Source organism: Galeopterus variegatus, unplaced genomic scaffold, assembly GCF_000696425.1.
Source record: "Galeopterus variegatus unplaced genomic scaffold, G_variegatus-3.0.2 Scaffold2770, whole genome shotgun sequence".
In the NCBI taxonomy this organism is placed as follows: Eukaryota; Metazoa; Chordata; class Mammalia; order Dermoptera; family Cynocephalidae; genus Galeopterus; species Galeopterus variegatus.
The window spans coordinates 222,498-242,521 of NW_007728881.1; the positions used below are offsets into that span (position 1 = coordinate 222,498).

Below are 20,024 nucleotides of genomic sequence, written 5' to 3' on the forward strand. Positions count from 1 at the left end.
TTTTTTTTTTTTTTTTTTTGTCTTTTGTCTTTTTTCCGTGTCCGGCAACGGATCGCAACCCTCAGTGTTGCCCCCGTACCGGACCGGGGACCGGCAACGGGATCGCAAGCCTCGGTGTTGCTCCCGCGCCTCGCTCAGCCAGTGAGCAGGAGCCGGTCTGTATGTGGGATCCGAACCCTCGGACGGGAGCGCCGCCGCGCTTCCCAAGCGGCGCACTATCCAGTGCGCCACCGGGCCGGCCCGGAAACTATCTTCTATATCAGGGATTTTCAAACCCAAAATGTGTGTATCAGAATCACTGAAGAGCTACTAAAGAATACAGAGAACCAGGCTTGCTGAAAGAGAAAAGAGCCTGGGCCTCTGTATTTTTACCAAATTCCCAGGTGACTCACATAAAAAGTTTGCGCACTACTAGTCTTTCCTGCACAATTAGAATCACTTGGGGGATGTTTTAAAAAAATCCCAATGCCCAGGCCTCACCTAATACTAATTAAATCAGAATTACTGAGGTTGGGACCAAGGTGGCAGTACTGTTTAAAATTCCCCATGGGACTCCAATGTTCAGCCATGTATCAGTGCTTCTCACACTTGTGGGCATAGAAATAACCTGGGAATCTTGTTATCCTGCAGCTCTAATTCAGTAGAATGGGATGGGCCTAAGATTCTGCATTTCTAACAAGCTCCTAGGTGATGGCAATGCTCCTGGTCTGGGGACCATATTTTGGGTAGCAATGAGATCTACACTGTCCAACTGATAGCTGCTAGTCACATGAGGCCATTTAAATTTTCATTTAATTAAAATTAAATTCAGCTCCTCACTCTCACAGGCCATGTTTCAAGTGCTCAATGGCCACATGTGTCTAGTAGCTACCATATTAGCACAAATATAGGACATTTCCATTATCATGGAAAGTTCTATGGAACATCACTGCTCTGTCATTCAACTATTAAAGAGTATGTAAAACTTGTAAAGAGGATCAAGTTCAAAACAAGAGTATCAAGGATTTACTGTCAGCCTTATAAAAAGTTTACTCGGACTTTTCAGGTGGTGGTTGAGGACTGATCTAAAGTGGTTGATTCTGGACATCACTGCCACCAACTTGGATGAAGGATTCAACGGCATGTGCAGTAAACAATCAAATAATACAAAATGATCAGGGAAACAAATCAGAAGCCAATAAGAATAAAACAAATGAAACGGGTACAAGTGGCAAGTGATATACTTAGGGATGGGGGCTGGGTAAATTATATGAATATAAACACAAGACAGGAACTGACTAGGGACATAGCAAACAAAAGACCAGAGATTAGGGTCCATGAGTTGTGAACCACAATAAAAAATGCTTGTTAAAAACATCATAAACACAATATCGGTCAAAACTGTATCTGGCTCTAGTCTCCATTTTCCAACTCAAAGGGAGTTCAGATTAGAACTGTAAAAATGGCTAAGTATAAAAAAAATTAAAAGGCTTAGTACTACAGATGGTAAGGAAGCTACGCAGCAAAGCACCTCAAGTATACAAAGGGTAATTACACAAACTTTCTAGTAAACTAGAGAAATTGATCTGCAGCAAGAACAATTTAGGTTAGATTTAAGAAAAAACTTCAGCACCAGAATAAATTACCAAAGACAGACTTAAACCCCAGAATGTTATAAAAATTGCAGCTTTGGAAATAAGAATGGTCATCCTTAAGCAGGATGGCTTAGGAGTAGATGCAAATGCAAGATGCATGAGTTGACATTGGGCTTCTTCTAGTGTTGATACAGTTATGCGTCGCTAATGACGGGGATGCATTCTGAGAAATACCCGTCATTGTGCAAACATGTACTTACACACACCTAGACAGTATAGCCTACTGCACACCTAAGCTAGATGGTATAGCCTTCTGCTCCTATCTGAGTAATGCATGGCACTATGACCTTACAATGGCTATGATGTCAATAAGGTGACAGGAATTTTTCAGCTCCATTATAATCTTATGGGACCACTGTGGTCTTCGTGATCCTTCATTGACCCAAACATCATTATGTGGTGCATGACTGTACTTTCAGACTTCACACTGCAATACAGCTTCAGCTTGATACAATGGAGAGGTAACTCCTTCACTAGATAGAGTAGGACAATGAACAGGTAAAGGACAGGCAGCATCTTTTGTTGATTCCAGGAGGTCAGCGCTCTCATAGAGTCGGACAGGTTACTTGACTCTTCACCAAGCACCAGCAATGCTCTGGATGGCTGCTGCTTTGGAAATATGGGCAAGTCAAAAGTTGGTTATTTTAGAGTAGAGTTTCTCAGATTTAGCACTATTGACATTTTGAGCCTGATATTCTTTGTGGTGGGGACTGTCCCGTAGAGGATATTTAGCAGCATCCTTGACCTGTACCCATGAGATGCCCAGAAGACAAATGAGTAGATATGGAGTCTTCATCAAAGGTAAGGAAACATAAAAATTATATTTAAATTTAAAAATTAAAAGAAAAAACATTTAAGGAGCTATTCAGGAGATAAGCTACTAATAACCTTTTGAAAGGAAAATAAAAACACCAAAATACCAAACATTAAATTTACCTTTGGAAAAACTTTATAAGCTGAAAAGTCCTAAAATGGTTTTTAGTTAAAGACAATTTTTAGCTCTTACAGAAGCTAAATACCTAACTTTAGCAATGCAGTGATCTCCCTATGATTTTCATTTTGCTGTTACATTAAAGTAGCTTTCATTCAATAACAAAGCATGGGATTCTCATTAAAGGATGCTTCCTTCACTGCCAAAATCACAAAGCCAGTGTACTTAGTCTGGCTCCAAAATATTTACTTTTCATGTAAACACACATAAAATTGTGTACATGACCTCTTAAGAGAGGCAAGCTGAATTACTACCTATGAATATACTATGAAACGTCTGATACCAGCATTAAAAAACTGTCCTTGCCAGTAGCTGACAAAAGTAATTTTGTCCACTAGAGGGAACCCAGCTTATCATGTTGTTGCTCCCTGAGCAAACGGAAGCACAACAGTGAACAAAATAGGAGAAACCTTTGCGTACGTGTAGGGCGTGTGTGTTGCTAGGTGGGGCAGTGTAAAAAGAAGAGCACAGGAAAACAACAAAACTACAGAGCTAGACTACTCTCTGCCTCTACGTCCTCTGGGAAAAAAAAACTAACCACATTTCAAAGCATTTCTTTTCACCATGCAAAATAAAGAAAAAGGCAATATCCTATTTCAGGTAGTCTAAACAAAAATCCCCATATTTTTATAAATGTCATTAAGATTGCTCTGTATCTTACTAAAAATAGTTTATTTCCTTATAGGTCAGAGCTACTAGGCTCTGCTCACAACAAATATCTGCAGCTAGAATTAACTGCCTACTAGGCACAAAATAAAATACATTATTGGAAAGTCTGAGTGTTTCTTTAAAAGTCCATCAAATCAATGCTCAGAAAAACTACAGGTAAAGCTTTCAAGTCAGCTCTGAAGCAGAAACTCTCAGTCATTACTATTGAATGGCTCTTGAAATTAAGACAAACCAACTTTTTATTTTTTAAATGTTCTTTTACAAAACAAGATTCACGGTAGAAATTTTAGAAAATGCAAATAAGATTAGAAAAAACAATTTTTAAAAAATCGCCTTTAACCCCACCATCCAGAAATAACTACTATCGTGTGTATGTATCCTTCTGGTTTTTTGTGTATATATATAACCACCTATATTTTTAATCTATAAAAGTTGTTTTTTGGGTTTTTGGGGGGTTTTTTGTTTTTGTTTTTGTGACCAGTAAGGGGATCGTAACCCTTGGCTTGGTGTCACCCACACTGCGCTCAGCCAGTGAGCACACCGGCCATCCCTATATAGGGTCTGAACCTGCGGCCGCGGCGCTCCCAGCACCGCACTCTCCCGAGTGAGCCACGGGGTTGGCCCTTAATCTATAAAAGTTGAATCTTTTTAACTGCCTGTTTTCACTTCACATCTCTCTCTATAAATATATACATTTCATATACAAATATACACATTTTAAATGGTTGCACAGTATGTCATTGTATGTACTGCACCATAATTTACTTAAACTTTAAATTTTAAAGCATCCCCTACAGTTGATATTTAGGTTTCCAACTTTCACTGTGAAAAGCCCTTTAAAGAGTTCTCTTCCTGTCTGATGTTGCCATTTCCTTACAAAAGCCTTAACTATAAAATACCAAAGATACCACCTAGAAAAAACTCAAAATTGGTATTTTGACCGAAGTTTCTCCCCTTGGGGAACCCTCCATCGCTCTATCTTCCCACTTCAAGCTGGCCTTCTCCACTGGGCATCTGTACTTCACTCTCATAGAATTCTTCCATTTCTTCTTTCTTCTTTCAATTACAACTTTCCCATTCTCCTAGGGTACATCCTGACTGTGTAGGTGTGGGGAAAAAACTTCCCAAATAACCCTCAACCCCCAACTGGTATTTCAAAAACACATGGGTCTTTATTTTGACAATTAAATTCCTGTCACCGCAGAACTGTGTGCAACCCTCCTTCCAGTGCTGGAAGCAACTAGGCTCGCAGCAGCATCCCGATGAAAAAAACAATGCACATTTTTCCTCTCCCTCAGAAAGCATCGTGTGTATCACAAGGGTTAATGGCCTAATTCTTTATTATCTTCCCCATCCACATTCATCACAAGACAGGCTGCCCAGGAAGGCAAGAATGAGAGGTTATTGTTAAGACAGAATGAATGAGACAATGTGCTGTTCTGTTCTTCTGACCTGACAACGTGACGGAGGCAGGGGCACTGTGACCAGGGTGAGGCACCAGCTAGTCTCCATGTGTCCTGGCACAGATGCCTCCTTGGGCTGTGGAAAAACAAACCTGGCTCAGGGGCCTCTGATCCCAGATTCCTTCCCCTCAGGAGCGCTGGCGGAGCAGATGAACTCAAAACACCACCGGCAGGACGTGCTTGCTCTCAGTGGATATCCTGGACCTGATTACTGGCTGCCCTTTCCTATCCCAGGTATCCCTAAGACTGGAGCAATGATCAGTATTTTCTTCTTTAAGATATAAATTGTGATGAGCTTCTGAAAATGAGGTGCCACATCTAGAATGCCATCTGCACAAGCAGCTCGGGGAGAATCTCAGTTGCTTAGATCGCTAATCATAAATCAGAAACTTAAGAAAACTGTGAGTCACGGCATTTGTATACCAAGACAGCAGCACATCCAGCCCCATAAGGAGCTGTCCTCTTCCTCCAGGCACTGGGGAGGTGGTACTTCTAGAGGTGTTTCTGGAAGGCGAAGGCATTTTTGTTCATTGGGCTGGCACTTGCTTCCGCACAGAAGCTATTCAAATGCGCACTGTACTTTGTGACAAAATCACGTGTCTCAGAGTTGATAATGAAGACTTTTCTCAAAGACCAGATCTGAGAGCCAAAAGAAAAGGCCACAGAAGAAACCAGAATCCTTCTCTTGGGAGTTCAAAGTCTTGTTCTGCCCACCAGCTTACTTATGGGTTTCTAAAGTGGAGGAGTTTCAGGAAGTTGCTGGAGGTCAAGAGAAAGGCAAAGGTTTCTTTGTAGCACTCTGGTTTTTTTTCATTCAAAACAAAAGAGAAATGAAAAAAAAAAGAAAACCAACTCAAATGCAATCTCAGAGAACACCCCAGATTCCCCGAAGCCAGACTCACTCTGTGGCCACCGTCTGGGGGAGGGGTTCATCTAGCAGTTCCAAGCTGTGCAGGATCCAATAGCAGAGCCATGGGCGGCTGGCGTCCAGACACTGTGAGAGGGACAGGGGAGGAAATACACCCTCACTCAGAATCATCCCGAGACACTGCTGACAAGGCCACTGAGTCCTGCCAGCGTGGCAAAGGGAAAGAAGCCCCCCTTGCTTGAAAAAAATCAGTGAATGAAGGAGGCTTTGCTTTGTGGCCTTAGCTAGGAGCAGAAATAACCATCTGTGAGAAAAGGACAATGGGATTTAAAAAAATAAAGAAACAAAGATCTGGCAGCCCTAGGTCTGCATTCCCAGATGGCAGCAACTGGTGGGAACAGGATAGACATACGGGGCCTCCAGTTTACCTTGGTCTCCACCCAGCCTACTCCGCTTATTTGTGCTGCCTGCTTGGGCCTTACAGGCATTTGAGTTAGCAAATCCCTGCCATAAGTAATCAAACGCAGAAGCCCAAAATAAAAAGCAGCTTAAAAGTGGAGCTGCTCTATATAAGGTGGGGCAGGAAGACTGGCATTCACCCTTTGCCTCCCACTCATTCCCATCCCAACCCCCATCCCCCGACCCCCATCCTACCCCTCCTTCACCCAAGGCTCCTTTGTGAATAGGAAGGCTCTGAGGAATATCATTTAACATCTACTGTAAGTTTGGGCCTAAAGTGTTAAACTGCAAGTAGTACTCTCTGGGATTCACATTACTGGTCCTCTGGCAGTACAGAAATTAGATCTGTTTACAGGCAAAGGGCTAGGGATGAATAGGTAACTGACTTTAGCCAGCTGTCAAGGGCATCTAGAGAAAGCATGTGAACCCCTCAGCCATGGTCTTATAGGGGAAGAGGCCCCACCCCATCTAGGGTGCTCCACTAACTCTGAGGGGATGACAAGACCAGAAGAGACCTGGTTCTGCCCCTTTCAGAAGGGAGATTCCCAGCTTTGTGACAGCACCCTGGTTCCTACCAGAGCCACAGGGCACAATGAGTGAATGTGCAACGGATTGGGCCCAACAGTCTTTTACATTCAAGCAGACAAAACAGGAGGACTCGACTGATGACTCGATACAAAGAGCAACTGGGCAATGCGTTTACCTCATAGGCATCTGTCAGTTGTCGAAGGCCTCTCTTCAGATAATGGTAGTGCTTTTCCCTCTGCAAAACAAGCCTGGAAAGACACACAACACAGTCTATAAGCCTATCCTAATAGCTTATGCTTCCACCCCACACATGGACACCCATACACACACATGCACGCACACACACTCAGCCTCAGGACGTCCCCCCACAGTCACTGAATGGACAAGCAGCAACTTCTTAAGCCCCAAAGGCCAACTAAACCAGAGAAAAGAAACCCACATCTGAATGTCTCTAGTGTCTGAAAATGTGCTGGCAGATGTTTTGGGTGAGACTATCTCCTTCCCAGTGGACAGCCTCCTTTGGGCTAAATGAAAAGCTGAAATGAACACATACAGACAGGCATGGCAATCCACCCAAAAAGTTCCTCCAGGATCTAAGTAAGCACAGATATCTTATGTGGCTCCCCATCCTGTAAGCAATTTAAATCCACGCCTCACTACCTCCCTAACTTGGTGAGCCGCTGTCATTTCAGTCATTTCTTCTGGGATCACTTCTCTGAGGCCTGCAGTTTGCACTCTGCCTGCCCCTTGGTTATCCTTCTATTATTCACTCTCTGAAATTCCACCTCCCACATGTGACCCACAGCCCCAGCCACAGGATCGTGTTTGTATTCTGCAGCCACTTGCTGTCCTTGGCACTGATGTCAGCAATACTGGCTTTAAGATGGAATGTGCCACCCATGGCCACCTGCACAGGCCAGGGCAAAGGACAGAGGCTGCACTTCTTGCCTGGTCTCGCAGAAGGGGCCCCTGTGATTATGGAAGGAAGAAAAAAGAACAGAATGTCAAGATTTTCACTGTGCTTGCTGATTACAGAAACAAATGGAAAGAAAACCATTCCCTTTTCTAGGAGGTCAATTCAACAACTGTTTATCAAACTCCCACTACACCATGCTCAGAACAAGGTCAAAAATATAGTCTTTACCCCTAAAAGTCTTCCAATTCAGTACTGGAAATGAGGTAAGTACATAAATGGATACAATACATGGAAGAAATGAGTAGATTTTATAAAGGGAAAACACAAAATACAACAGAGGGCTCAAAAGGAAGGGACATCTCATTAAGAAAGGAATGATCAGGGAAGGTTGTGTGAAAGAGGTGGATGTTGAGGTGGGTGGTCCTGGTAGAGGAAAAAATTTTAATTAAAGTTTAAATAGCTGTGGGTAGCAATGGCTACTGTAGTGTGCAGCACATGTATAAAGTGTGCGAGAGACACGTGGGGTAACCAGGCCTAAACACAGGAATGAAAGAGGAATGGTAGAAAAGGCAGCTGAGGCCCTCTTTACAGGGGTCTGGGACATCTGCTGGGGAATTTCTACTCAACTTAGTAGGCAAAGGAAGCCCTGAAGGTTTTTGATCTGAGAAAAGATGACCAGAACTGTGCTTTAGAAAAAGCACCTGAGAGCACTAGGCGCTCAATATGTGTTTACGAACTGAACTAAGTGAGGGCTCTGCAGTGGGCAGAGACCTGAGGTGGAAAGAGTGGGTGGCAGGCTGCGAAGAGCTGACCGCGCGGGAGGTACTAAGGGCCCAAACAGGCGTGGTGACCCAGGATAAGCTAACTCCTGGACACGTGGATTTTAAGGCGCCGGAGGAGTATTCAGGTGAGGATGTCATCTGGCCGCTGAAACACATGAGGCTCAGGAGAGGGAAACAGGTTACACATACAGATGGAGAATCACTCATCTGCACACAGGTGACAGGCAAAGCCAGAGGAGGAGATGAGAGAGCAGAGAGAAAAGTTTGAATACAGAACTGTGGAAACACCCATCTTCAAGGACTTGGAGGAAGAAGCCAGTGACTGAGAGAAGTAAGAGAGTTTACGCAAGCAGGGGAAGGACAAAGGTAGCATTAAGTCACAGGCAATCAGGGAGGAGAGAATTTCATGGAGGTATTTAACAGTGGCAGAGGCTGCAGTAAGACAGAGGAAAAGATGACGTACCACAGAGTGACTGGCAACCTTCAACAGTGTTCAGGACAGTGGGGAGGGCAAACTGTAGAGAAGGCCAGACTCAGTTTCTCTTCCACGAAGACCTGGTGGTCAGGACTCAGGAGCACCCACTCTGTGTGGGCAGAGTGTCTGGCACTGGGGGAGATGCTCCCTAGCACTACAGTTCAGAGGTCACACAGACAAGTAAACGGCAAGTAGAGCTCTGCCCGATAAAGGCTATGATCAGGGGAGCGCAGAAGGCTCTGGCAGCACACAGGAAGGCATGGAGGGTCAGGAAAACCTTCCCAAATGGAAAAGCATTGAGGCTGGAAAGGCATAAATGGAGAGGACACCATGGCACATTCGAATCAGTTTAGTTCAGCTGGAACAAAAGTACAAGGGAGTGAGCAGAGAGAAATCAGTCTGGAGAGGTACGGGGTGTCGGATCATACGCGACTCCTGAGCACATTCAGGAGCTTGGTTGTAAGCCTAAGAGCAAACAGGAGTCACTGTGCTATGACACGGATGACGCTTGAAGACACCAGGCTGAGGAAAGAAGCCAGTCACTAAAGACCACATACTGTATGATTCCACTTATAGGAAATGTCCAGAATGGGCAAATCCAGAGACAGACAGTAGAGTAAGTGGTTGTCAGGGGCTGGGAGAGATGGAAGAACTGGGAGGGATAGCTAAAGAGTACAGGGTTTCTTTTTCAGGTGATGAAAATGTTCTCAAATTAATTGTGATGATGGTTGTACAACTCTGTGAATATTGTACACTTTAAAAGGTGAATTCTATGACATATGAATTATATCTCCTTAAAGTGCTACCGTAAAAAACAAAGGCAAATACATTTTTTAAAAAGAGAGTCAACGAAGTATTTTAGGCACGGGAAAGACATGTTCACATTTGCATTTTCCACATCACACTCACAGCAGCACACTGAAGGGACTGAAGTGGGCGTAAGACTGGAAGCAGGAAACCAAGCCCCCATCTCAGTGCGCTTGTGGCAGCGGTGAGGGAAGAAAGACGACAGAGCGGAAGCCGGAGGCGGTACTGGGGGTGAAGGCAGGTGTTGTTTTAGTCCGTTTGTGTTGGTATAACAGAAATACCTGAGACTGGGTAGTTTATAAGGAAAAGAGGTTTATTTGGCTTACGATTCTGGAACAGCTGCATCTGGCATGGGCCTCAGGCTGCTTCCACTCATGGCGGAAAGTGGGAGGCAGCTGGTGGGTACAAGCAGATCACATAGTGAGAGAGGAAGCAAGAGAGAGAGAGAAGGTGCCAGGGTCTTTTTAAGCAATGAGCTCTTGTGGGAACTAATAGAGCGAGAACTCACTCATTAATCCCCCCTCCCCCAGGGAGAGCATTAATCCATTCATGAGGGATCCGCCCCCATGACTCAATCAGTTTCCAACACTGCCACATTGGAGATCAAATTTCCACATGAGTTTTGGAGGGGAAAGCACATCTAACCTCCATCAGGTGTTAAGGTAGAGAAGAGGTGCACATATTTGAGGGCAAAGGGAAGATGCTGAAAATGCAACAGCCCTGAGAAAATCCATTAAGGAAGGTCCCCAAAGAGGGGGCAGAAGGGTTGGGGTGCGAGTACAGCAGGAGATGTGAGGCTGGCAGTGAGGAAGGAGTCTACACTCCCGGAGACAGAGGTGATGGGCAGACTGTGAAGCTAGCTAACATAGGACTGTGAGGTGGGGGTGAGGAAACAGAAAATGCATGGGGTCGGCCTCAACTTTCTTAGGAACTAGGAGTCAAGATCATAGGAGAGTTGTGATTGGCCAACGTGGTGAACATGTTAGGGACTCTACATGAGATGCATAAAAGGATCATAAAGCAGTCAGTGAAGGCCCAGCAGAAGCCAGGTGGTACAGATGTGGTAAAGCGAGTCGGCAGCACTGTGAGGAGACTTCTTCCTGAATGATCTTGCTGGGGCCCTTGGAAGTGGCAGCGAGTGGCGATGCTATGGTAAGGAGTGGCAAGATGGGAAGAGCAGGATGGCAGGGCGGGGAGGAATTGGAAAGAGTGAGTCGCTGAAACAGCACACCACACCTCTGGCACAGGCTGAGTGGGTGGGAAACCAAGACCGGGATGCACAAGAACCGGGAGGGTTCGAGAGACCATTTATGAGGTCAAGAAGTGAGGGGAGGCTGAGAAACCCTAGCCAGGTGAGGAAGAGCACAGAATCCAGAGCCAGAATTCCCAACTCTAACTCTTAATGGCTCCATTCACAGTGGGGTTTTCTAAAGGTTAATTATTTTCTAACTGAAAAACAGTCAAAAGAATTCAAATATGCCAAATACTTTGAGATGCTAAGACACAGGGAAGAGAAGGAAGCATACTCTATACCAGAAGAGAACATTAGCTACCTGATTCGGATAGGTCAGGCATTAAGAGTTCCTTGTAACTAAAATTCCATGATCCTGAGTAGAACGCTGGAGAAAGGCACCAGGTGAGAAGGGAGCTGTATTTTATTGGAATTACCTGTTACCTGACAACACTGTAACTTTGTGAGGAGAGCTCATGTCTGTCTGAGCATCCACCACAGTGCTGGGCACAGAGCAGGCTCTCAAACACCCATTTGTCAAAGGAACAAAAGAAAGAATAAAGGAAAATAGTAAGGTCAGTTTCTGACTAACCAAAAGAGACTATACTCCCTGGATACACATATCCCTTCAATTTAAAAGAATAATGCTATGGTTTGAATATCTGTCCCCTCCAAAACTCATGTTAAAACTTAATCTCCAATGTCCAGCATTAAGAGGTGATTGTGACATGAGGGCACAGCCCTCTGTTCACGGATCAATGGATTATCACAAGAGTGGGTCTGTCATAAAAGCCAGTTTGGCTTTCTCGTGTGCCCCTCCTCCTGTGATGCCTTCTGCCATGTTATGACGCAGCACGAGGCCCTCGCCAGAAGCTGACCAGATGGAGCTGCCCAATGTTGGACTTCCCAATTTCCAGAAACATGAGCCAAAATAAACCTCTTTTCTTTATAAATTACCCAGTCTCAGGTATTCAGTTACAGCAACAGAAAACAGAATAAGACAAATGATAAACCTCAAAGAAGTTAAAATCCAATCAACAGGGCAAAGAGAAGGGCGATGAGACTGAAGAACGTGTGTATCTGATCGGGACCAAGCGTTGCTCTATGAGTTCTCCAGTGTGTTCATACGCACCACACTGCACAAAACCTACCAGCTAAAGGTTAACCTTCCCTATCAGTATTTTTAAAGAGCTAAACTAAACATCTTAACATATCCTTTCATGCAATTAAAACAAAAACCTAGAGAAGGACCCCTTCTCCTTGTCTTCTGAGCACTTCTCTCACTCGACCAGGGGCTCTTCAGTCACTAGAAAATGAAGGACCTCAAAGGCAAATGCTACCTCCAGAGGGTAAAAGGCTGGCTTACTTCTCAGCATCCTGAAGTGACAAGAAACTGCCTAAAGCCCCACCTGCCCAGAAACATCTAATTGAAGGAAGCTTCAGTCACCTTTTTTTCAGCTTTGGGTTGGTCCCTGGGGACAGGACCTGAGCCAGCCCAAATAGCTCTCCTCCCCCGCTGAACCTCACTCATAACCTACGAGTCCTGCTGGGGAGGGGCTGATGAGGTCTTTTACCTTGTTTCATCTTTAGCCACAATCACGGGAAGAGGAATTACTTTCAGTGACTATTTCCACAATGAAAACTCTTTCATTCTCATCCATTTAATCATAAACACACACACGCCAATGCTATATACATATGTTACTCCAAAATCTTGGAAAAGGTATTTGTTTTTTGAGTGTTTATCTAGAGCTTAAAGGGCCACATTGCTAGCTGACAGAATTTTAACTTTTCTTTTGAAGTTTCTGATTCTTTCAAATTGAAGGGACATATATCCAGTTTCTTTTGGTCAGTCAGAAACTGTACTAAGAGCCTTACCATATGGACTGAATTGTGTCCCCCAAAATTCATATGTTAAAGTGCTAACCCCCAATGTGACTGTGTTCAGGAAATAGGGCCTTTAAAGAAGTAATTAAGGTTAAATGAGGTCATAAGGGTGGGGCTCTAATCCAATAGAATTAGTGTCTTATTGTGCACCAGGGAGGTGAGACACAAAGACCGTGTGAGGACACAGCAAGGTGGCCATCTGCAAGCCAAAGAGAGAGGCCTCAAGAGAAACCAACCTTGCTGGCACCTTGATCTTGGACTTCGAGCCTCTGGAACTGGAACCAAGAGAACTAAGAGAAAATAAATTTCTGTTGCTAAAGCCACATGGTTTGGAGGATTCTGTTATGGCAGCTGAAACTAATAGCCTTATCATATCTTTATTCCCAATTCACTTCTCTCCAGAAACGTTTTCTGCATAGGAAGTTAAAAAAGAAAAACTAGGGCTCTTCCCTTTCTTCCCTGAACAATTCAGCCCCAAAGCCACTCAGGCAGGTGGAGCAGAACAAGATAGGCTCTGTGCAGGAGCTGGGGCGCTGGTGGGATACAGGGTGTTGGAGCTCAAGTGGAGAGGAGGGCATCTGTGTGACTGTGCAGAAGACAGCAGATTGCGACACACAAGAGGAATGACCAAGTAGATAAATATATCAAGGATATTAGAAGTCGGGTTTCCACTGTCTGAACTTACAAATATATGTGTATTGAGTAGCGATGTAAATTGTATTTCTTCCATGGGTGAGCCGCCCGGGCTTCAAGACCCTTCACAATGTGCCTCCACCCACTTCTCTCCAACCTCATCTCAGGCTCTCGCTGAGCTCCAGTCACACTGCCTTCTTCGAGATCTGCTCTTTTCCATTTCAGGGCTTTAGCACATGCTGCTTCTTATGCTTGCAACTCCTGCCACCCCCTGACTTAGCCAACCCTACTCACCCTACAGGTCTCAGCTTAAATGTCACTTTCTCTGAGAGGCCTTCCCTGACTTCCTGATCTAAATTAGATCCTCCCTGTGATTCTCTTGGAGCATCCCATTGGTAACTGTGTGTCTGTATTCACTTATTGAATGTCCACCTCTCCCATGAGACTGAGAGCCCAGCAGGGGAAGGACTGTGGCCAGCCTTGCTCAAGCCTGTTTCCCAGAGCCCAGCAGAGTGCCTGGCCCTTTAGAGAACCCTCTAGGTACTGTTGCTGAATGAGTGAAAACTGAATGACTTCAAATGAATACAGCAGACTAGAATGAGAGTAAATATACTTCCTTCCCCTAAACCTGGACCAGTCCTGAGAATCATGCCTTTGTTTGTGACAGTTGAGAGGACAGGGGATTCAGTCCATTGTTGGCTCCTATGAACTTTCTAAACCTACTAAAGCCAGGGGCCTCTCTGGTCAACAAGTAAACTTCCGGCATGTAAGTAATAAACCACTTGAGGGAAGGTGGGAAGGAAGGTGAATTAATTTGTAAGGACCTTGGAGAGAACAGTAAGGAAGGAATACATCTTCTAAGTGCTCAGGATTTAGGAAATTCTAAAATAACATTACATATAGGAATGGCAGAAAACATGAAAGCTAAGCAAGCACCTGTGCGAGAATTGCTCTGAGAGCTTCAATTCAAAGTGTTCTGTCTTCAGAGCCACTGTCAACACTTAATCTCCAGGGCTCTTTAGCACAGGGACATGATCAATATTTCTCACTTGTGAGGAGCACCAGGCCACTTTTGCCCAAGAGAAAACAATTTTAATTCTACATATGAGAGTGAATATATACGTAGTTTGTGCATTTCAGATTTCTTAGTACAGCTAATGTAATAAATGGAAAAAGGTAAATTCATAAGGGCACGGAACAGCAAGAATAATTACTCACCAGGAAGGAAAAACTAACTATCATGGGAAAGAAGGATGCTGATAAACAAAATTGTTGAAAGCACAGTCAAAAAGCTCCTTGGGACTGACTACATCACTGCAGGATAGGACGCACATTTCACAGCCTCAGAGAGAGGAAAGTCATTTCTGGGAAAGGAATTAATTGTGGAATGTACTGACACTCAGCTCCAGCCTTGATTTTGAGCCAAACTTGCTATTTGGCTTTGGCTCTGGAAGGCTGAGTAGGCGAATACCTACTTCAGCATCATTGCGGGCATCCTGGACCTGTGTGTGGCCAGTGGTCCTGGGAGTGTGTGTGATTCTGTCACATCTCATCAGCATCATGACCTCAGAAACACAACAAGCCATGTCACCTAGATTTACCACTAATATCTGAATAGGCACTTTAGCTAACAGTGAAGGTTTTCCTGCATTATACTGTCAGACTTTTAATTTTGGTTTTTTTTGTTTGTTTTTGGCAGCTGGTCAGTACAGGGAACCCGTGACCTTCGTATTATAAGGCTGCGCTTTAACCAACTCAACTAACCAGCCAGCCCAGACTTTTAAACTTGACTACTAAAATGTTAAATATTGAAATTGTGATAATAATTTAAAATTCTGATAAATTTTCAGATTTATTCCTTTATCCTCGAAGTTCACTGTATGATGGTGGTATTTGGCTTCAGCCTTATATTGATATAAGTACTTAGCCATTCAGACAAAAGGTGTGCTATCTCTAATATTAATTAGCATGCTAATTAAATTACCATACTTTAATACACTCATTTTCACAGGTGATGATAAAATGGGAAACTGTCAGATCCCTGAGACAAACCCAGAGCCCTGATATATTCTATTTCCACAGGGATCCAAGCCCCTGAGGAACATTTTTGTTTTCCACCTGCACCTGACCTAAGACCTATGAACCTGGGGAATTTTACTCCTTTACTGTGTTCTCCCATCACTCCCAAAAAACAGCAACTTCTTCCTCCCAAACTATAACCTCCCGTGCTTCCTCATATCTCAGTAAGAATAAAAGAGTCCCAGAGCTCTACTCCAATGGTAGATGAAAAGAAAGTCAAATGATCAAAGGTCCCTGCATGGGAGACACAGGATGTATGTCCAGAGCCCCACGCAGCAGGTAGTGACTCAGAGCTGAATCAGGTGAGCCATGTGGGAGTACGACTGCTAACAACGTGGCCCCTCCTAAAGCAATCACGCCCCTCACCATCACTAAGTCCCACCACCTCTGGCGAAACTCGGCTTGTACCAGCTTGTGTGTAGGGGCAGCAGAACTGCCTGTGGGGCCATTACATCTAAAACAGCTCATTCTTCGGAGCTACTGAAATAAGTGACATCATTTGCTAATCTCCAGTTGTGGCTCATGACAAGAGGAATAATTCATTCTACTGAGATTTGAACTTTGCGTTAATGCAGAGATTTAGTTCAGCAGTTTTGGGAAAGACTTCTCTAGTTAGCTTATATTTTCCTCCTTTCCTTCCCCAGGGAAAGAAGATGAAGTTAACCTTCCCAGCTGCTTTGCCCTATAAGCACCTACCTTTTCCAACTGCTTTCTACCTTGGCTAATTAGAAAAAATGTTTAAGGACATGGTAGCAAAATAGAATTGTAGCAAAAAAGACCCAAAGGTAACAAGGCTGGAACCATTCATAATGTTCCAGTAAACAGAAGTGCCCAGAGACTGGCCAGGATTTGGTCTCTTTGAGGGCCTTGAGAAGTCAGGAGACAGGACAAAAGAAGGGAGGCTGGACTTCAGACCCTGCAGCTTCCCAACCAGAGTGAATCAGCAGCACACGGCCTAACCACTTCACTCCAAGATTGTCAAAGAAAAGATAAAATGATGACCACACACAGTTTGGGGCAACAGATCAATTCTGAAGGCTGGAAATATAACACACGATGGTTTCCGAGAAACAATTTGTGACCAGAAGAGAAATACTAATAAAGGAATGAAATAACCTTATGAAACTCTACTGTGATACATGACAAAATACTGGAAAAAAGAGAAAATAAAGGTTCAGATTAAATAATAAAATTTCTTCTTATAATTCCCTTTTTAAAATTTCTGATCTCGGGCCGGCCCGGTGGCGCACTGCTACAGTGCGCCACTTGGGAAGTGCGGCGGCGCTCCCGCCGAGGGTTCGGATCCCACATACAGACTGGCCGCTCACTGGCTGAGCGAGGAGCGGGGGCAACACCGAGGGTTGCAATCCCGTTGCCGGTCATGAAAAAAGACAAAAAGACAAAAAAAAAAAAAAAAAATTTCTGATCTCACAGGCCTTAGAAGACTTCAATTTGCTAATCTTCAAGGGACACAAAAGGCGTTATATTTCTCATTTGAAATTTCATCCTTGGGATGTGCTGCACCATTACCAACAAGGACCAGGCTGGGAAGCTCAAACTTCTCACACTTTTCCAGTCAAATAATAATTTACACCAAAGGAACCCATTCTTTGCCATCCCCCTGGACTCTATATCTGTTTCAAAGTGTAATACGAAAAAGGAACACTTGAGAGCTCTCATCTAAACACCAGAGTAGCAGGCCACAACTAAACAAAACCCTGCAGTTCTCTCCATCTTCAGACCTCAGAGATTAGGCCTCGAGGGGCACCTCCATGTAACACTGGGTGGCTCAGTTCAAGTGGACCATCTCCTCTAAACAGAATCCTAACAGAGGGAAGAGGTGGGGTCACAAGCATATCCAGGTAGCCTCTAGGTCAAAAAACACCAGTCTCACAGCAGATGCTCCCCTGTGGTTTGACAGGCTCAAGGAGGAAAGAAGAAAGACTCCTAGATGAGGTGCTGCACTCCCAGATCCCCTCAAGCTCCTAACCACAGCTTACCTTGGTACAAGGTGGTTGAAGTTATAAGAACTGAAGACCTCTTGGATCTTTTCTTCTACTTTTGCCTGGTAATGATGCAGGAGATGGGAAAGAGAAAACAAATACAGATGAGACTGAGACAGAAAAAGGCTAGGCCTGTGAACCAAACTGACTCCATTTTCCCTGCACAGGACACTTTGTTACTTTTCCACTCCTTAGTCATGAGGCCCCAGTAGGGCACATGATTACCCCATGGCCTGCCCCAATAAACTGAGATAAGATGGGAACAGATATTTACTAAGTTGCAAAACCCCTCCCCAAGGCTTGTTTACTGTAATTGTAAAAATTAAGTTACAGATTAACCTTAAGACCCCTTTAGGAATTCCTGTATGCACACAAAGCTTCAAGGTGACCACTACAATGACCTCCTGGGATAAGGACAATGAACACCACCACCATCTTGGACCTACTGAGCAGTTGCAAGGACCAAAACCCTAACTCAGCATGCACCCATGGCACAACCAGGAATAACGGAATGGACCACCTCCAGAGGCACAGAATGATGACACTGGCCTGCACTCCTTAACCCCTTGCCCTATCAAAGACCCAGAACAGCTCCCCTCAGGGGGCTAGCTTTCCTGTAGCTATGCAAAAGTTATGCATAAGTCTATCTCCTCTTTTAATAAAGCATTGCTTGCTTTTACTGATGGGTGCATTGTTCATTTCTATGACTTTGGGACTCATGAGCTTAATTCAGTAACAAGACGTCTGTCAACTTTTCTTCCTCTTGTCACAATGCCTATTGACTGGAGTTGCTTGGTGTGGTTTTGTACGCCACAGTATCATAAGTCTGGATTCAGGCGCTCTGCAGGATGACAGGCTTAGGACAAACAAGATAGAGAGAATCCCCTGGACCATGTTGGCATCACAATCGACTTCTCCAATAACTTAATCCATAATACCCAAACTAATGGCAGTTTTGGTGTTTGGCTCCCTGTCACCAGTTACTCAAGGAGCAGATGAAGACAAACACCTTTTGTTCGTGTAGGAGACCAGAACATGCCACCTCAAAATATGATATAGGACACCAGAATGCACCACCCCAAAATATGTCTCAATTGCATAAGGATTATTTCCAGCTGATTATTTTGAGAAACTGCAGATACAGAAGAAGCTCTGAAAACAGAACAGAAGTTACCCTTTTGTAAGGAAAATTTACATTTATAAAGAAAATCTCCATGTAAGGGTGTCTCCCTCTCTGTACCAGTAAGAGAAAGAAGACTAAATCACAAGAAACTCTAATCAATGGAGAAGGCACCTACTTATATCCGCATAACAAACTTCACTCTCCTTTACCATACTTTTCCTGGTCATCTTTCCATAACTGGCCTCCCCCACAATGTTCTTTCTCTGTTTTTGGTTGAAGATGCTATATTAGCTGGAGTTCTCTATCACCTCTTTCAGAGTTACTCTTTTTTCCCTGGGCATCTCCTGTACACATGAGGTACACATGTTAATAAACTACTGATTTTCTTTTGTACATCTGTCTTTTGTTACAGCAGTTGCAGCCAAGGACAGAGTACAGGGAAAATGATTTTTTTCCTCTCCTACACTTGAAGATTTACTCTTGCCTGCTCTATGAAATTGTTTGGTTGTTCATTAACTGGCCATCCTCAAATATACAGTCAGTTCCTGCCAAGGGTCAGACTTCTTACTGTCAGATTGAACAAGTATTTAGACAATTTCAGTCTAAGGGATTTTTAAGAACATCAATTGCCAAAACACCAGAGAAATAGCATACCTCGTCCTATGTCACACACAGGACTCCATCCATGGTCCCATAAAATGAAAGATCTTAGAAAGTCAGGTCACAAGAGAAACAAGATCATGTGTCTCCTTTGAAGACCACACCATGATGTGGTCTCACAGGAGAGCTTCTGTAAGGACAAGGGTATAGTAATGAGGGAGAGGGCTGATTAACAGGATACAATGTTGCACCTTCATCAGCATCCCTGATCTTTGTAGTGAAGCACATTCTAAAGATTTAAGATATATAATAATCTCTTCCATGGAAAATTTCAAAAATGTGTCATTTATTTCTGAAACATTCTTTGAGCTAAAGTCTCTAGTCCCTTTGACAAGTGTGCAAAAATTATCTGTGACAATGAGGGGAGCAGAGGTACGAACCATATACAACAGCGGCCAATCTAAAATTCACTTACAATGGGTTTTAGGATATACTTTGGTATTTGCCTTTGAACATGAGTTTGAGAGATGATCTGGTTAAGAATGTACAATGCTTCAAAAAACAGACTGAAGTCACCATGAGCACTTAGGAGGAATAAGAAAGTTATCCCAGATTCTTCATAATTCTTTTTCTATTCCAGACACCCAGACGGGACCAATTCAAAGCACCAGCCTAAGTGGAACACAGACTGCATTTCTCAGTTATGCCTGCCTTAGTGTAAGCTGAATAGGATAGAAAAATATACAAGAAATTTGTCAATAAGATCATTAAAGAAAGATTGGTCTTTGATATTGTTGGGGAAATTCAAAATTAATTCTTTTTTTTTTTTTTTTTTTTTTTTTTTTTTTTTTTTTTTTTTTTTTTTTTTTTTTAAAA

General features: G+C 43.6%; 2 protein-coding genes across 4 annotated transcripts in view; one reads left to right on the plus strand and one right to left on the minus strand.

Annotated features, from left to right (window-relative positions):
* MAX (MYC associated factor X) overlaps positions 1-16,250 on the plus strand; it is a 95,379-nt gene extending 79,129 nt beyond the window's left edge. For both annotated transcript variants that reach the window (XM_008582942.1, XM_008582943.1), the window contains one exon: positions 16,067-16,250. In XM_008582942.1, coding sequence (XP_008581164.1) covers positions 16,067-16,147 — 81 coding nt within the window. In that variant the 3' untranslated portion in view covers positions 16,148-16,250. The remainder of the gene's footprint in view (positions 1-16,066) is intronic.
* The window catches only part of FNTB (farnesyltransferase, CAAX box, beta), a 78,401-nt gene that overhangs the window by 40,002 nt on the left and 18,375 nt on the right, over positions 1-20,024 (minus strand). For both annotated transcript variants that reach the window (XM_008582937.1, XM_008582936.1), the window contains exons 2-4: positions 17,423-17,487; positions 6,788-6,860; positions 5,660-5,751 (exon numbers count right to left, since the gene is read on the minus strand). In XM_008582937.1, the coding sequence (XP_008581159.1) occupies positions 5,660-5,751; positions 6,788-6,860; positions 17,423-17,487 (230 nt within the window). The remainder of the gene's footprint in view (positions 1-5,659; positions 5,752-6,787; positions 6,861-17,422; positions 17,488-20,024) is intronic.